Genomic DNA, 18,612 nt, shown 5'->3' with positions numbered 1-18,612 from the left:
GTCACGGTAGGTTTTTTGTTTGAATGAAAAATACACATTTTTAACGAGGGGCTCAGCTTAAAGAGCAAAAAGAGAGAAAAAGAAGCCTATCATAGAATCTTAGGGGTTGGAAGGGACCTCGAAAGATCACCTAGTCCAACTCCCCTGCCAGAGCAGGGTCACCTAGAGCACATCACACAGGAACACATCCAGAGGGGTTTTGAATGTCTCCAGTGAAGGAGACTCCACAACCTCCCTGGGCAGCCTGTTCCAGTGCTCTGTCACTCTCACAGTAAAAAATCTTTTTCGGATATTCACCTTGAACCTCCTATGATCCAATTTGCATCCATTACCCCTTGTCCTATCACTGGTCATCACTGAGAAAAGCTTAACTCCATCTTCCTGACACTCACTCCTTACATATTTGTAAACACTGATGAGGTCACCCCTCAGTCTCCTTTTCTCCAAGCTAAAGAGACCCAGCTCCCTCAGCCTTTCCTCATAAGGGAGATGTTCCCCTCCCTTCATCATCTTTGTGGCTCTGTGCTGGACTCTTTCAAGCAGTTCCCTGTCCTCCTTGAACTGATGAACATTTAAAACCAAAACAAACTTTGCAGAAAACTTTAAAGTCATCGGTCAATTTCCAGAAATGTTTTCACACACCACGGGCAACTCCTTAACTTTAAAGGTTCTCTAGAAGTAATCAAAATTTTTAAAATAAAATTAATTTTTATTCCCTAGGACTTATGACCAGGCTAAAATGTGAAGATCTTTCTCACTGTGTATCTAGGAACGTTTGACAGGATGAGCCAGATACTAGCATTAAAGTAACCACATGCAAACAGAGCAGCTAGTAGGAATGTGGTAACAGCTCCCATACAGTCGTGGATATTAGAAACAGTTTTACTGAGAAAAGGAATGTTGGCTCTAATTCTGCAGTTATCCCTTACTCTTTTTCAAAGAGTGCCACAGGGATTTTTAAATTCCATCTGGAGAGTTTTCCATTAACTGTTTTTGAACACCATGTGTGAGAACACAACACAACTGTAGACATCAGAGATGGAAAAGACCTATTAGATCATGTAGGCATCCTCCTGCCAGTTAAAGATTTTTCCCTACAGAATAATTCCTAGCAGTTTGCCCAGTACAGTTTAAAGCATGTGGAGATACTTGGCTTCAATAATCTCCTTTGGAAAATTAATCCAGTGTATGAAAAATTTTGTTAGGAAGTTTTTCCTGGTAGACACAGCATGCATTTTTCTTTCCTTAATAATTTCCAGCCTATTATTCCTGGTTATATCCCATTGGGCCAGCCTGAATAACTCATCTTTACACCTTCGAATAAATTAAGACAGATATGTTCCCCTACACATTGGTCACTACTTGGCCAGACTACACACAGTTTTATAGCCAAAATATACACTATACTTGAATAAAATCAGTAATTTCACCCTTTTAGTCATTGTAGGAACAATTGCCTCCACCCCCGTGAAAATTTTTAGATGATGCTCTCAATAAATCTCATTATTCTTCCCTTGCTTTCTGCTTAACTTTTGCATTCTCCATAAAATAAAATAAAAAGACTAACAGACTCACAGGAGAAAAATACCCTCACAAAGTCAGCACATCAGTAAATGTACTATCTAACTCTTCTGCTGCCAACATCCTGATTTCTGCACAGGGTTTATACTTCCTCTCTCCCCAGCGTCAAAACGCACACTTTGCCAATGTGTAACATTTTCAAGATCTCTTCAATTAGAGATGTTGAATTAACCAAACAATTATTCCACTCCCATGAAGTCCTAAGACTGCATTTCTCTAAAAATGCATAAAGCTAAAGAAACAAAGCAGATACAATCTAGGAAAGCCAGCTCTATGAAGGCTGTCCAACAAGAAGAGAGGCCTATTAACCAGATTTTTTCTGGCAAACATATTGATGATGCTTTCTTGTTCCAATAGAATTTACAAGCTAAGAGACATAAGATTTGAACAACTTGTTTTTTATTGTTTAGTCTAAAAAAACATCTTTCAAACTGTCTTTGCAAGTGTTAGTGTGCACAGGCATAGTCTTTGCTCTTCTGCAAGGCCCTCTCCCCCTGCCTCCCTTGGAAAAGACATTTCACTAAACTTTCAATGTTCAAGTAAGAGCAAAATGTTAATCAATTCCTCTGGTCTTTTTAATCTCTGCTACTAGTCTGATTATGCCATTGAAATACATTAACTTCTCTGGTTTTGAGAAGGTGTCTTTTCTTTTTTCATTATTTTTTAAGGCTGGAACCTTGAAATATTCTGCTCTTTGAAAGGAAATAAAACATCTTCACAGTATTTCTAAACATTATTTTTATTTGCTCCATTTTAAGTACAGATTTGGCTATATAGGGACTAAGTTTGCAATTCACTCTTCAGGATTCACATTTTACTCTATTACCAGAAAGCTGAAGTCTCAATTTGCCAGTGTTACTACTAATATTCTTTCCATCACGTAGTGGTTAGCTGGAGCTTATGGAAGTAGTACAATAGGAAACAGTTTGAAATAACAGCTGGAATAGAAATGCCAACCTTTTTTTAAACAGCTCCAGCCCACAGTTCCTACAAAACAATGTTTTATTCTACTGTTTATTACCATTTTAACATGAAAACCGTTCTGTACATCACAGCTCTTACAACCAAATTAGTGGTTTGACTTTTTATTGATTACTATCTTGGCTAAAGTAGACAGTGACAAGGAGGTTCTACCTAACTTTTGTTATCAGATCTAGAGAACTATATTTACAAAGTAATTTTAAACAATTTATCTATAACTCCAAAACCAGAAAAACAAACCAAGCTGTCACAACTTTTTGTGAAGTTCCAGTAGAATGCAGTACAACGTATTTTGAGCAGAAGGGGAGCTGATACAATTTGAAGAGTCAGTGGAAGGGAAAAAAGTTGAAAAGATTGTACCTGAACACTAACAACAGTTAAAAAGAAGAAAGCACCACATCAGAAATATTTAAAAAAACCCATTTCACTCATATTTTGTATACTGAATTAAAAAGACATAAATATTGCATCAGCATCAGTTAAACTACTAGGAAAGTTTGCTCTGGGCTTCAAACTGAGTATCTGTATACTTTCAGTGAAATCAGTGGGAGAAGAAACTTGACACAATTCTTAAAGGCTAAATATAGAACCTTTTCTCAGCCACTGGTGTCTACGGTGCCAACATAAGTTTTAAATACACTTCTGTGATAATATGTTCTTTAAAAGCCTCTTACACACAAAAATATGCAGAATCAAATTTTCAAAAAAAGGTAAATTTACTTCACTAGAATGAAAATAAATAAATTAATTAAATAAACACTGGTTTTGAAGATGTTTCATGATTTGTCATAGGCTCACAAAGCTCACAAATCAAGGCAGCACTGGGACTGTGACACAACTTTCTCATGTGGACCTGCAAAAGATCCTAATCCCAGGATCAATCACTTGCTATCCCCAGACAGTATTAGCAAGATAATCTGAATGTAACTACTGGGATAAAAAGTATTTTCCAAAGTCAGTTAATACAAAATAGCACCAGAGAAACTTGGTGCATCAAGTTCTACTTAATGGCTCCCTACTGTAATTGCAAGTAAATGCTGTAGGCCAATCATATGAAAAAGATGGCACTACTACACTGGTGCACAGGCCCATCTAAAAAAGGTCAAGGGAAAGAATCTTTCAGGTGTAAGGCTGCAAACAAGCCACTAAAATCTGGCACTAATGCTAGGCTTTAAGTTACTTAATTTGCAGGGTCAAGACAGGATTAAAATAATCGCTATTTCTCCATAAGGTTTATAGACCAAGCAATTTTCAAAATATTACTTAGTTTATGAAATAACTTGTTCACAGTGCAGGTGAACACTAACGTTCACCAGGCAATGCTCAAATACCTAAAAACACAAGCAGATTGGCCTGCCAATAACAGCTAGTAAACAGGTCTAGTTCAGGCATGCTGCTTTCTCTTCCTCCTCACTGCATCCCACAAAAACCCTCCTTCACACTCCTGCCAAGTCTATCGCATTGCACAGCCACAGAATAATGCCTGCCAATTTCTAGAGAGCTGAGCATACTTCTCCATTTAGTGCTTTGTCTAAAGGCCAACAATGCAGTCAGGACTTACAAAAATGTCCCAAAGATTTGATGCATTAAGTCTTGAAAGATGGAAAGAACAAAGCATAACACTGAAGATATTTCTAACACAACTTCTCCACATTTCTAGCAACTGCCCACTTTAAACATTATTTGTACAGAGCACTCCTTGGCATTCACAAACACATTATGTACTAGAAATATAAAAATCAATTCTTTTCCTTTCCTTCAGAATACCACTCAGTCTGTAACTGACACAAAACACCAAATATTTTGCATTCAGATAAACCATTAACACCAAAAATTCCATTTGCATACATGCTAGTCAACTGTAGGTTATCATATTAACACAGTCTCAGCATTACCATTTTCTCAAGGAACAAAACTTCCCAAACAGCTACAGTTATTTTGGAATAGCACTTTTCTTTTTTTCTCTCTTCATAGTTATGGCATAGTTAGCCTTAAAGCAAAAATGTATGGGGAAAACAAATGACCATTTCCAAAAGATAAATAATTCCCTCAGGCAAACAACATATTTGGTGGAAAGACACTGAAAGAACCACATAAAAAATGTCAGAATCACCTGACCAATAAGTAGAAGGCTGTGTTTAGAAAAGGGTAAGATAGATACATAATCCAGCCACAACATACTTTTTTCTGTGGGTTGTTTTTTTTTTTTTTTTCCCCAGGCTCACAAGTTATCCAACTTTATAAAACAAGGACTAATATTTTCACCAGGAAGCAAGAACCTTTTCTTCCCCTTTATATTCTTTAATATCCCCTACCCAGGTTTTCCTACTTTCTCTTCACATTAGAATTTTGATGTAAATTTTGGCATCTAGTCTGTATCCAAATCCTGCCTTAAGTTTTCCATTGAAAATTGAAAAGCTGGTTAGCTTTTGCTCCTCATCAACACTCATCTTCAGGATCTGAAATTCAGGCTGTGCTTTTTCTAGCCTGTGCATCATACCTTTGATAAAATCTGTAAGGCCGAATTCTCTTCCACCCTTTGCATTTTTATTCTCTTTCAGGTATAACTCTCTGAATTATGTCATTGAAGACACAAAAACAGTTATCATGATGCCACTTACATGAGTTTTTAGAGGGGACTGTAAAAAAATGGGTTTTCCACACCTTCCGATCCTAGGGGTTTTAACGAACTCTGGTAGTAACAAGTATCTATGATTTTCTTTTCAAAATCTTATTAATGCTTCTGCTCTCCTCTGTCCACAAAATGAAAGACTTCCCTGGGCTACATTATTTCTTACAAGAGATTAAAAACTCACAAGATCAATAGTCAGAACTTCAAAAACAGACAATCATCACCCACATTCTTTAACATTATAAAACCAGAGGAAAGCTCTGTTTTCTCTTGAAAATGAGATTCTTTCTTCCACTCTTCCATTTCTCCTTTTTAAATAATGAAAAAGTAGCAGAACTGCTCAGTGGCGACCAGTCTTCCCTGACAGAAACAAATGTATGGAGACTGATGAGATGCAATTATCTGCATAAAAATATAACTTACTGAATAAGTTAAATTAAAAGGACCGTTGTCCCATATCACGTGAAAGCTCATTTTTTCCAGGCCTAACAAAAAAGCATGTTCCTATACTCAAAAAATGTTCCTAAAGTAACATAAGATTTCTTTAATGTAATGGAACAAAAAAACCAAACAAACTACACATTCAGCAAAGAAAAGCAATTTATACCAACATGGGCACAATCTGGTGGCTGAGACTGCAAACAAAGAGACATGTCTGGTATGAAGTAAACTATTAATGGAGACTTACCTCCAGAAACTGGGGCATCCATAAAAACAGCTCCCATTTTCTCAACTGCTTTGGCTAATTCTTTTGAAACTGCAGGGTCTATAGTACTGGAATCTATTAGCAATGAGCCTTTCTTCACTTTCCTAAAATAAAGATTAATTATTAAGTATTTTTTTTGCAACTATTACCATGGCACTGTATTTCCCCAACATGATAAATGTACAGACACCTTTTGGTATGCTAATAAAGACAAAGTTTTAAACCCGAACTGCAGAACACAAGAAGTTGTGTATGTATTTTTAAAAATTCAATTAAAATTATTTTTAATGTCCTCAACAATAAAAAAGGATTATATTTTTATCCCTCTTTTGATTCAATTGCACCATGATTTAATGTTTGCTGTACCAGCAAACACCATAGAATCAAACATAATTTTTCAGTCATTAAAAAAGGTTGAGTAATTTAAAGCTACCCTTGATAGATGAAGAACTTCACTGCACATTGCACGCTGCTGACAGTACAGTGCATTTCACTAAATCAAATTACCTAAATATCTGGAAATCGTCTCTCAATACATACACACATACAGTTGTGGAACTCACTGCAGCTCCAGACTCAAATAGTCCCACATACACAGAACTTGTCTGTTTTCACAGGAGGGACAAGCTGCTGCAGTTAGTTTGCAATCGAAAACCAGCGCAGCAGGTACAGCACTACATCATCTCCCCTTATCTTCAGAACTAGGGGCAGTGGCACTTGGTAACACAGCAAGATTACTAAATTTACCCTTAGACACTCCAGAGCATCAACGCTTTCTTCAGTAAAGCGTAAAAAGCTTCAGAAAAGTATCTAAGTCAATCCAGTCACCAAAGACCAGGTCATTCAGACTGTCCAATTATACTTCCTTCTGTTAAATATAGAGGCTGAGAAACTGCAGCAGCACAGGACTGCTTTCTACATTCTGTGTTCCCCACTGGATTTTCCACATCTAAGTACTCAAAAGATTAACTGGCTGTATTATATGAGTAAGTACTGCCAATCAGTCTGCAAAGCACTGCCATCCTGGATACAATTCTCCCACAGCTGTTTGTCCAGCTTTATGGGACTGATCCAATTACACTTCTTCCCTGAAAGGTCTAAGCAAGGGATACTTAGGTCTGTTCAGTCGTGCCTTGTGTGGAATTAAACTATCAACAGTAAGGGAAGGAAACAACTATTATTTACTATATTGGAAGGAGAACAGAAAATCCACGCCCTTTATTTAATTTTCTAATCACTGCACCTTAATATTGTCTACAATCAATAACTAAAAAGCTAACACCACTTTTAGACAATTTACTGGACTTTGGTCTGATGTATGTTTCCTTCTTTACATTATTAACCTGGATAGCGGTAAAATCCTACATGGAAGAAGTCAAGAGAGTTGTGGTCAATGGGACAGAATCTAGTTGGGAGGTTGGAGACTAGTGGAGTCCCTCAGGGTCAGTACTGGGACTGGTACTATTCAATATTTTCATGAATGACCTGGATGAGGGAACAGAATGTGCCCTCAGCAAGTTTGCTGATGACACTAAACTGGGAGGTGTTGCTGACACACCAGAAGGCTGTGCTGCCATTCAGTGAGACCTAGACAGGTTGGACAGTTGGGCAGGGAGAAACTTGATGAAATTCAACAAGGGCAAGTGTAGAGTTTTGCACCTGGGGAACAACAACCCCATGCACCAGTAGACCTGCTGGAGCACAGTGTAGGAGAAAGGGACCTGGGGGTCCTGGTGGGCAGGAGGATGACCATGAGCCAGCAATGTGCCCTTGTAGCCAAGAAGGCCAATGGCATCCTGGGGTGTATTAGAAAGGGTGTGGTTAGTAGGTTAAGAGAGGTTCTCCTCCCCCTCTATTCTGCCTTGGTGAGGCCACATCTGGAATACTGTGTCCAGTTTTGAGCCCCTCAGTTCAAGAAGGACAGGGAACTGCTTGAAAGAGTCCAGCACAGAGCCACAAAGATGATGAAGGGAGGGGAACATCTCCCTTATGAGGAAAGGCTGAGGGAGCTGGGCCTCTTTAACTTGGAGAAAAGGAGAATGAGGGGTGACATTACCAATGTTTACAAATATGTTAAGGGTGAGTGTCTGGAGAATGGAGACAGGCTTTTTTCAGTGATGTGTAGTGATAGGACTAGGGGCAGTAGGTGCAAACTAGAACATAGGAGGTTCCACGAAAACATCAGAAAAAACTTCTTTACTGTGAGAGTGACAGAGCACTGGAACAGGCTGCCCAGAGAGGTTGTGGAGTCTCCTTCACTGGAGACATTCAAAACCCGCCTGGATATGTTCTTGTGTGATGTGCTCTAGGTGATCCTGCTCTGGCAGGGGAGTTGGATTAGATGATCTTTCAAGGTCCCTTCCAACCCCTAAGATTCTGTGATACTTTGATCTTCAAAGGTATTTGACTGCCTTAGCCTGCTAGCAGCAGCAGTGCACGTGGCCAGAAGCTCCTTTTAAATACTATTTATTTTTTAACTTGGCAAGTCCAAAAACTTGAGTATTAGAATTCTGCAAACTGTGGATTTCAGGCTCAGTGGAAATCTCTGAACAAAAATTAAGAAACACTGTTTCAGATTAAACACACTCTTTAGATGTTTTCTTGTGTAATAAACTGATACTAGAGTAGAAATCAATAAAGCCTTGTCAGCTATTCTATGCTAATGCACTTTAACATTATGAGACATGTTGGCATCTCTTCAGAACATTTCAGTTATAGGATTTCAAGTTAGAGAAAAAAGTATCTGAGCAAATAATTGTTGCCAGCATATATTCTAGTTATACTCGTCTGTAGTACATTACATTACCGTAAAAGAAACATGCAACTGAGAAGGTAGATAATAGTTCAGTTGTTTCAAATTCACCTACGTTATTATTCCACTGAAAATAGATTTAAAACTTTAGCCAAAAGCTATTCAAAAGCAAGCACAGCTTAAGATAACTCATGAAATCAGAAATATCAATACTGACAAAACAGAGAACATCAATTTGAATGCTGTGAAGGCACAGTAAGAATTACAGCAACAGCGATCATTTCCCCAACTGTGTAACAGCCTTGAGTAGGAGTGGGAATTCTCCAGACTACAGCAAATTCTTACTTCAGAATTCCATTTGCTCCTGTGTAAACTTCTATCACATTGGGACTAGAAGGCAGCATGGTAATAATTCTGTCGGCTTTTTCTGCTACATCTGCTGGAGAATCTGTTACCTTTTAAAGAAAAAAAAAATTAATATAATTACATAAGGTTACATTTCCTGAAAAAGAAATGTCAAACATGCTTGCTGAGTTTGCTTCTAGTGGTTGCAGGTCATAGGTCACAAATAAGCTAAGTAAAAAAACTGGAACACAAAACAAACTCTGTCACCTTAATGGAAACGTGAATGAATTGGATATCATGTCACAGAAGTTCCTCCAGAATGTCCATCAACGGGGATGCTTGGATCCCATCACCCATTCATGAACTTTCCATTCAGCTGGGGGGAATCAAATCTGATTTCAATAATTCAGGTAGTTTTACTGAAAGGAATTAGATTTCAAGCAGTAAGCAAGATGAACAGAAAGTAGACTTAAGTTTGTGGAAAGGGCTTGTAGCTTTTATTTTCCAGTTATTGTAGCTTAATGTTGAAAAGGAACCTTAATACTACAATGACCTATTCTGCTAAATTTGTTATGTGCCTTGGGTTTTTAAACTTCAAGAAATGACTTAAGCAAAATTTTATATGCAGTTACTAGTCAGTGGGAATAAATCAGAATCGCTATATCACATGGCTTTTAGGGTTAAAGAAATTGCAGTTTAACAGTTACCTAAAAAATTGTTCCCTTTCTGTAATGTAGACAAATCTATAAATTGATGACCTTGTTTCAACATTCCTTATCTATTTTTAACTACAAGTATTTGTTAGAATTTTTGATAGTTTTGAGAGTAAAGGCACTTACATAAATATATTTTTTTATATACAGAATACTTTTATAAGGTCTCAGAATCAAAGAAAGCAAGGTATAGATATACTTGTAAGAAACTCAGAATAATAGGATTTCTGGGATACAGCATGATAAACTTGATTTCCGTTTTACTTATTGTAAAATAAGTAAAGGGAAGACTGTATCCACTGATCAAAAAGTAAAGAAACTGGCATAGATGGGACTTAGAAACATGCAGGGTTTTATTTTGAAAGAATAAGTTAATACTGCACAAAACATCTGGTATGACACACAGTTATAAAAGGAAACATACTCTAGTCCAAAGAACAAAGGTTAAGAGGAATAAATGAGCCAATTATAAGCAGAAAAGCTTCTATACCTAATTAGTTAATTTTATTACTTGCTTCCCTGGAGACCAGAGAGCCTAGCTCTTTATATAGGAGTATGACACCTTTGTCTTTATTTCTGAGCATATCTGGTTCTGTTCAGTCCCGATGTGTATTAACAGAGGAGAGAGGGAGTAGCAAAAAAGCGGGAATTAAAGTGGGAATTGTCATTTTTGGGTTTTTGGTACTGTAACAAATATGATAAACAATCACAGAGGAAAGCTACCTACCTGGTTCAACAAGCAGTATACAAAACTTTTATTTGGGACTTCCTGTCTCAGAAATTAAGTTGAATTATTTGAAAGCTGTTAAGAAACATCAAGCATTTGAAAAATTTTGCAATATACAACTGGATAGGGGAGACTTCTCTTCCTACTGGTCATTGGCCTATGCCTTCAATATGCACATCTGCTTATATTTGTTCCAAAATACTTTCCTATTTTTTTATATATTTACAGTAAGTCAACTAATAATTCTGCTTGCCCAATATGCCATTGTCACTGAATACCATACTGCTTTTAACCTGCTTTATGCATCAGATGACTTCAGTAACTCTCAAACTTCAAAATTTGAGATATGATTCATAGGTATGTAAACTGAGACAAAGTAATTGTGTGATCCACATGCACTCAGCTGCATGAGAAAGAAATGGTAACTATGAGGCAGGGGAAAGACACAGTAGAGTATGGAGGCAGTCTACCTGCTCACAGCACTGTTCAGTATTCTTCCTAGTCTGTAGCCTTGCAACTTTCTCCACGTTTCGCCCCAAGTGGTTCCATATGCACCTGCCCGGCCAGTTTTCCCCTTACTAGTCACTATCAGCAGGCGGGTAGCTGCCTCCTGACATATACTTCCTCCCAGCTCTTTACTTCAGAGTTTTAAGTAAGTGGAATCACAGAGTATGCAGGCTTATGATCAAACATCCCTCATCCTCCACATACCTTAGAATTACCACTGAACTTCCAACAATCAACATTTGACAACATTTACTGTCTCTTGGGGGGCATCTTTTCACCTCTGCAACACTCCTAATAGTTTTACCCTACCAGCCACACCAAGGCGAAAGCAGTCCTTGGAGCCCAATGTTCTTTCTACAGTAGTTTCTACAAGGCCCCCTGGACCCACAAGTTTCCAAGTCTTGAAAAAAAAAGTTGGGGTAGGATTTACACCTATAGATCAAGAAGAGGAAGTTATGTTCACATATTTTCTTTAAGTGTGTTTTATTTGAATTTAAGCCTACCCGTGTATTCTCTTAGTGATTTACAACCTTCAAACATAGTCCTGGCTTTATTTATAAAAGCATTGCAGTTCACCTTTAATATTGCATGTTAAGTGTTGCAGTGGGTGCCAAGGATTCTATTACTATGGCAATAAGCTATCCAAATGGGCAACCACAGCAAATAGATCCCATTGCAGAACATGAATTAAAAATAAAACTAATTGTTCAAAAAAGACATCCATTCCAGTTGCCCAGACTCCTTCTCAAAACAGGTCTGGTTCATGCCTGATTGTCTCAGCTGCTTTAACAGAATAAAAACAATGGCTAGGAAAACAAGCTGAAAAGCCTACCTTCCCACTTAAGGCCAAGATTCTGTAATTATTTTGGAGAGCTGCAATTAATTATCAACAGGTGTACTTTATCATTTTATCTTCTGGGAATCTTGATGTTACCTCATTATTTTAAACAGCTGCAATTAGCTCCAACAGTTTAGACTTTCAAGTCATACAATTCCGCTGTCTAGACCTACCTACAATTTCCTTGCCACCTCTGGAAAATTTCCTCTTATCCTCTACATTTTCACATCAGAGCATTATTTTTGCATCAGTTTCTCTTTATTTGAAGATACTATTTTGTTTATGTGTTTTATGAACCTATCCATCCAACCACAACTATCTAAACTACTGTAGCTTTGAAGTATGTCAAATACCTTTTCAGACACTTAGAAAAGACAGTCCCAACCACCTGAGAGGCTGTATGGATTTCTGGGTGTATTAATGGATCAACAAAAGCAAAACCACTGACTGGAATGGGGCCAAGATTTCACAGGGTGCATGGCAGGAAAGTAAACCTCCTTAATGTGATCAATTTCCTTCCCTCCTTTTTCCTTTTCATTCCTTCCTCTTCTCTCACCATAACCTCCCTCACCTCTAAGAGAACAAGCACTTAAATAATTAGATTTTACCCCTGCCCCTGAGGACTGCGCCTTGAACCAGCAGGAAAGCTCATATGTCCCTATAACCCTTACAGCTGTGCCAGCAGGAAATTTTAACTAGGGTCATCTAACCTGAAAAGGTCAAAGTAAGAACCAGATGAAAAGCAGCCCACTGGCCATCTAGACCTGAGGGAGGAGGAAGCAGGAGAAAGGAGGTGAAAGAACAGGTCATCAACCTACTCTCATAAAAAGGGAAAAAAAACCCACAAAGCAAAACAAAACAACAACAGCTAGAGAAGTGCAAGGTAGCAATTGTGGCTAACACCATGAAAATGACGTAGGGTGGAATCAGGACTTCGCTCCAAGCGAACCTCCAAGATTCACGTTGCGTTCACTAAGCTATTTTGTTTCCAATGGTGATCTTAACCCTGAAAAAAACATTATTTAAAACATATCACATGCAAGAACTATTCAATACATACAGGTATTGTTTGAATAAAGAAAGTGAATTACTATACCTGAGCACCCAAGTCTTGAAATTCTTTGCAAGCTTCTGGGAACACATCATACGTAATAACTGGATATCCGTGTTTTACCAGGTTTTTTGCCATTGGATTTCCCATGTTACCCAGACCAACAAATCCAACTGGGGTTTTGGAAGCCATTGTCCTAGAACACACTGATTTCAAAACAATAAACATCAATATATTTGCATTTTACAGTAATGCATAACAATGATGTAATCTGTTTGCACTGACTTAGACAACTTAAATAGTTAAGCTTAAAAAAGGCAGAAATGTGATTCCTATTACACATAATTTAAACTGGAGATTATAGCCCACATTGGGCCACAAATACCATCCCTGAATGGCTTTTTACATAGAAAATAAAATTATTTTAATCAGGAAAATGTGTTTCAAAAAGTAATACTCAAACTTGAGCAACATCCCTCAAAGCTTACGTCTGAGTTTCAGCCTGAGAGGAGCTCAAACACAGACTTAAAATATGCAGGTTTGTCTCTGTTTTTTTTTATGCACCAAAATAAACTGTAAATGTGAAATCAAATTATACGTATATTTTACAGACTTCTCATTTGCCACTTTGGTTGCAGCCCCAAGATTTAGCATCTGTTCTCTAGAACCAGATAGAGGCTGACAATTTCACATGGACCCTCACAGAGAAAAACTGAACTCTTCTGATCCTGGGTGCAAATATAAACTGCTAACCCAGAAGTAAAAGTCTGAATAATAAATCATTGTCAGTTATTTGAGCCATGTCATCACTTACAGTATCGCTTAAAAGAAAATACTGAAAACTAGAACAAACTGGAGTATAAATACAAAACAATTAATTATTTAGAGGAATAACCACTGTATTTTATATGCTGTACTAGCAAGACAGAACTATAAAGCATAATGTACAATACAAAGAAAACACTACCATTTCAGTTATTTTTTATAAATAGCTAGCAAGTATCAAATACTGCATTGTAAGTAGTGCTGCAGGTGTGTCAAATGCTGGACAGTAAGTAGTGTTACCCCTGTCCCATCACTCTAAACACACCTAATCCAAGGGCTGCACAATTTGGCAGTGCTGAGATTTCTTTGCCGATTACAGCAAAGGAAAAAGCTGTGCAGAATAAACACAAAGGCATGTGGCAGCTAAGCAGCCAGAAACAAGGCTAACTAACTAGAGTACTACTGTAACTCTGAAGTGCACATAGAGAAAATGTGCTTAAGCTGGATCTAGACTCTAAGAGGTCTCAATGCTTAGCAAAGAATCCTCTCTAGGCCAATAACACTTGATTAATCATTTTAGAGTCTTCTGACTTTAAGCTCCTTCTTAGCCAGCAATGGTCATGCTCTTTCATCTGCAGCACTGTTTTGGAAGTGCCACATTTAATAAATCCAGTTCGTTGAGAGAACTTTGGTCTGAGACAGTTTCCATAGATGCCTGCAGCAATTACACAGCTAGAGACAGAACAACTTAAAAGAAAACTGCACTGGCAAAACACTTAGTGCAAATTGAGGTAAGTCAGGAAAAGAGCACGTACCTTTTTTAACAAGTTCTAGATGTCAAATCTAGGAAACAAATCAACAAAGAGCCTAAAACACTATCATCAGCCATAGTAATAACCTTGGTGTCTGTCTTTTTCATAGTTCCTATGAGACAGTCTTTCCCAGTACATAGAATCATAGAACGGTTTGGCTTGGAAGGGATCTTAGAGATCATGTAAGTTCTAAACCCCTGCATGGCCAGGAACACTTCCCACTAGACCAGATTGCTCAAGGTCACGGCGATGCTTCCAGGCATTCCAGGGGGTGCCAAGTATTGGATTGGGGCTGCCAGAAGGTGCCAAGGGGTGCCCAGGGCTGGAGCAGGGATCCTGGGAGGTCCCAAGGGATTTCTGGGGCCAAAGCCTAGCTGCGAGAGGTCTCAAGGACACTGGGTACAAAGACACTCAGGTCTGGTGTCAGCTCAGCAGTAGTCACTCCCTGTCCCATGCTGCCACTGGCTCCACAAATTCTGGTGGTTTCTTGGATCAGGATGGCACTTACACTAATAAAAAATTGCTCCTTTTGCTCACCTAAAGCTTGCAGCTTCCTGTGGAGGTTCAAGTCGGGGTTTTCAGCATCTTTCTTTCGCTGCCCCTTAATACCAGTGGATCTTTTTGGCCTTAACTTCAGTAAAGCTTTCAAAACAGCTTCCTTTAGAATCCTGGTAGCCAAATGGGAAAAGTATGCACTGAACTAGACTGCAAGACTTTCTGATGAAAGAAATACTGTCTGGATTATTGAGCTTAAACAACCATGATAAATGCTTCAACAACTAGCAACAGTCAGTTATGAGTGATGTTCCTCATGGGTCAATACTGGAGCTGCTGCTGCTTTAATATTTCAACAATGCCTCTGATGATGGGACATAAGCACCCTGGGCCAGAATTGCTGAAAAACCGCAGGGCAGAGCTACCATTCAGAAAGACTGGAAAAATGGGCCTCTAGAGGTCCAACAAAGACAAACACGATGTCCTGTACTTGGGGCAGGAGATGTCATTGCAGGCTGAGGACTGGCTAGACAAGTTACAGCTCTGCAGAAAGGATCTGTGGATCCTCACAGACAACAAGTTGAATATAAGTCAGTGGTGCATCCTTGCAGTACAAGGTTAATTACATACTGCCCTACATTAGCAAGAACATCTCCCAAAAGTAAAAAATATTGGTGATTCCACTCTACGCAGCACAGTACAGAAAAGATGTGGTCAAACTGCAGACAGCCCAGCAGACACCAATTAACATGATGGAGGAGCTGGAGAATATGGCACATGAGCAGAGGCTAAGGGAACTATCTTTGCTTAGCCTGGGCAAGTAAAAGCTAATTGCAGTCTTCCACTACCTAGGGAGTGAGAGGGAGGAAGACTTACAGAGAAAACTAAGCCAGATTCTTCAAAGTGGTGCACAACAATAGGACAGGGAGCAATGGCAAAAAGCTGTCGGAAGGAAAATTCTGGCTGGAAGTAAGAAAAGCATCCCTGCTGAGGAGAAAGGTTCTGCACTGGAACAGGCTGCAGAGAGAAATGGTGGAACCTCCATCCTTGGAGCAGCCTTGGAGCACCCTGAGAAACCTGATCTAGCTCTAAAGTTAGTTCTGCTTCCAAACCTCCATTTTCTTTGTTTCTGTGAATTCCAAGTAATCTTACTGGAAGTATAAATCTAGATACCATGTCTAGGCTCCTTCTTGTAGACTATTTTCTTGGTGTGAGCCAGGATGAAACCAATTTTCCTTTTACTGATTTTTTTTTTTTCTTCAGTGAAGTCTCTTTTAAGCAGCACACTTGCTGAAAACAGCAGTAAGTTTCCCAGCTAGTGGATTGATAACACTCGAACCTTTATAATTACTGCCAAGAGACCAAGGACACTTTGCTCTGCTTGTTGAATATGCTGCTTCAAACACTAAAGGAGCAGAAGGGTGATGTCCACAATACTCCTGCAGGGAGGAGTGGACTACACAGACAGAAAAATTGGCAAAACAAATTATTCCATCTATATATTTACACAGCACTCGGTATAAATTCAGGGATCATGGAAGTCAAGTCCTCCTTCTTTTTCTGTCCATGGCCAGCATCCAGAGATGACTCCATTTATCCATCTCCTTTAATTCCTTGGCCTGTGTGTTCCTGACCCTCACACCTCTGCCCTCAGCTCTTGTCTGCTCTGCTGCTCTCTCTGGCAGTGTTCCAGGACTTTTCAGGACTGCTCACAGCTCAGGAGATGCCTTGGGAGTTGCTGGGCGTGAGGGGAGGTGAAAGGGGGTTTCCTGTACATATTTGTATATATTTGTACATATTCTATCATTAGTATTTAATTAAGGCTGTCTAGTTTAGTTTTCAATCTGGAAGCCTCTCTTCTTATTTTCTCTTTCCTTTCCCTATTTCCCTACCTGGGTGGGAGAAGGAGGGGATAGAGACCACTGTTGTCATTGGTTTAATTGCTGATCCTAAGTTGAACCTTGACAACTGTTTGCTTTTATTCTTTTCTCACACCATGTCATGGATATCTAAGAAGCACCTCAAACACATCAAGAAACCTCTTAAACATCTTCGGAAAACTTTATTGATACCTTTTTTCTGTATCAGAGCTGACACTAACATTGATGTCTGTGCAATGGGTTGACCACGGCTAGACACCAGGTGCCCACCAAAGCTGCTCTATCATTCCACTTTTCAGTTGGGCAGGGGAGAGAAAACATAACTTAATGCTTGTGGATTGAGAGGAGATGGAGAGATCATTCACTAACTATCATCACAGGCAAAACAGACTTGACTTGGCGTAAATTAATTTAATTTATTACCAATCAAATCAGAGTAGGAGAACAAGAAATAAAACGAAATCTTAAAACACTTTTCGCCCACTCCACTCTTCTTCCTGGGCTCAACTTTGCTCCCAGTTTCTCTATCTTTTCCCTGAGTGGCGCAAGGGGATGGGGAGTGGGGGTTGAAGTCAGTTCATCACACACTGTCTCTGCCACTCCTTCCTCCTCACTGTTCCCCTGCTCCAGCGTGGGTTCCCTCCCATAGGAGACAGTTCTTCATGAACTACTCTAGCGTGGGTCCTTTCCAAGGGGTGCAGTCCTTCCGAAACAGACTACTCCAGTGTGGCTCCCCATAGAGTCAGCAGTCTTGCCAGCAAACCAGCTCCAGGGTGATCTCCTCTCTCTCGATGGGTCCAGAGGTTGTGTCAGGAGCCTGTTCCAGCACAGGCTTCCCAAAGGGTCACAGCCTCCTTTGGGCATCAACCTGTTCCAGTATGAGGTCCTCCATGAGCTGCAGGCATGTATTTGCTCCAGTGATAACCTCCCTGGGCTGCAGGGGGACAGCCTGCCTCACCATGGTCTTCCCAGTTCCCTGCAGGGGAATCTGCTCTGGCACCTGAAGCACCTCCTCTCCCTCCTTCACTGACCTTGGTGTCTGCAGTTATTTTTTCTTACATATTCTTACTGTTCTCTGTGGCTGCAGCTGCACAGCTGCTTGGTATTTTCCCCTCCTTAAATATGTTATCCCAGAGGTTCTCTCACCATTGCTGACTGACTTGGCCTTGGCCACAGCAGGTTGATCTTGGAGACAACTGGCATTGGCTCCACTGGACATGGGGGAAGCTTCTTGCAGCTCCTCACAGAAGCCACCTCTGTAACCTCCCCACTACAAAAACTTTGCCACATACATCCAGTATAGCCTGTCACTCGTATCTACAACCTAAAAGACCCATCCATGAGATGCTTAAACCTCACTGATTCCTCCTTCATCATATCTGAGATGTCAGCTACTTCAGAACCTGGCCACCTGCCTCAACTTAACAGCCTTGATCTTCAGGGAAATATTGGGAACTGAGAAGGACATTTTGCTCATGCTACTTTCTATCACTACTTCTCTCCATCCTGCCTTACCTTACCGTATCACATAAGGCTGCTTTGCTTTGATGACTTTTCATGGCTATCATCACATCTTACTACTAAGACATCAGTTGGTAATCATACTGCAGTGACAGACCTATGGCCAACAAACAGTTCTATTACTTCTCTAAGACAGCTCTTCACAACGTAAATATCCATGAAACTAACCCATTGCTCTACTGTAAGGCCTTCCTTAAAAGTCTTCATTTTGCAATATCCCCAGAAGGCTTAGCAACAATTAGGCTGGAATACAAGGCAATGTGCTGTTAGTATTATTAGTATTTGTGTCACTGTATTCTGTTATTT

General features: G+C 39.4%; 1 protein-coding gene across 1 annotated transcript in view; it reads right to left on the bottom strand.

Moving 5' to 3' along the window:
* HIBADH (3-hydroxyisobutyrate dehydrogenase) overlaps positions 1–13,034 on the bottom strand; it is a 77,103-nt gene extending 64,069 nt beyond the window's left edge. Inside the window, exons 1-3 of the mRNA XM_010007557.1 lie at positions 12,879–13,034; positions 8,998–9,107; positions 5,883–6,004 (exon numbers count right to left, since the gene is read on the bottom strand). Coding sequence (XP_010005859.1) covers positions 5,883–6,004; positions 8,998–9,107; positions 12,879–13,025 — 379 coding nt within the window. The 5' untranslated portion in view covers positions 13,026–13,034. The remainder of the gene's footprint in view (positions 1–5,882; positions 6,005–8,997; positions 9,108–12,878) is intronic.
* Positions 13,035–18,612: the final 5,578 nt, after the last annotated feature.

Source organism: Chaetura pelagica, unplaced genomic scaffold (genome assembly GCF_000747805.2).
Source record: "Chaetura pelagica isolate M959 unplaced genomic scaffold, ChaPel_1.0 scaffold10, whole genome shotgun sequence".
In the NCBI taxonomy this organism is placed as follows: domain Eukaryota; kingdom Metazoa; phylum Chordata; class Aves; order Apodiformes; family Apodidae; genus Chaetura; species Chaetura pelagica.
The sequence above is the reverse complement of the archived record's forward strand: the minus strand, read 5'-3'. Positions and strand labels throughout refer to the sequence as shown.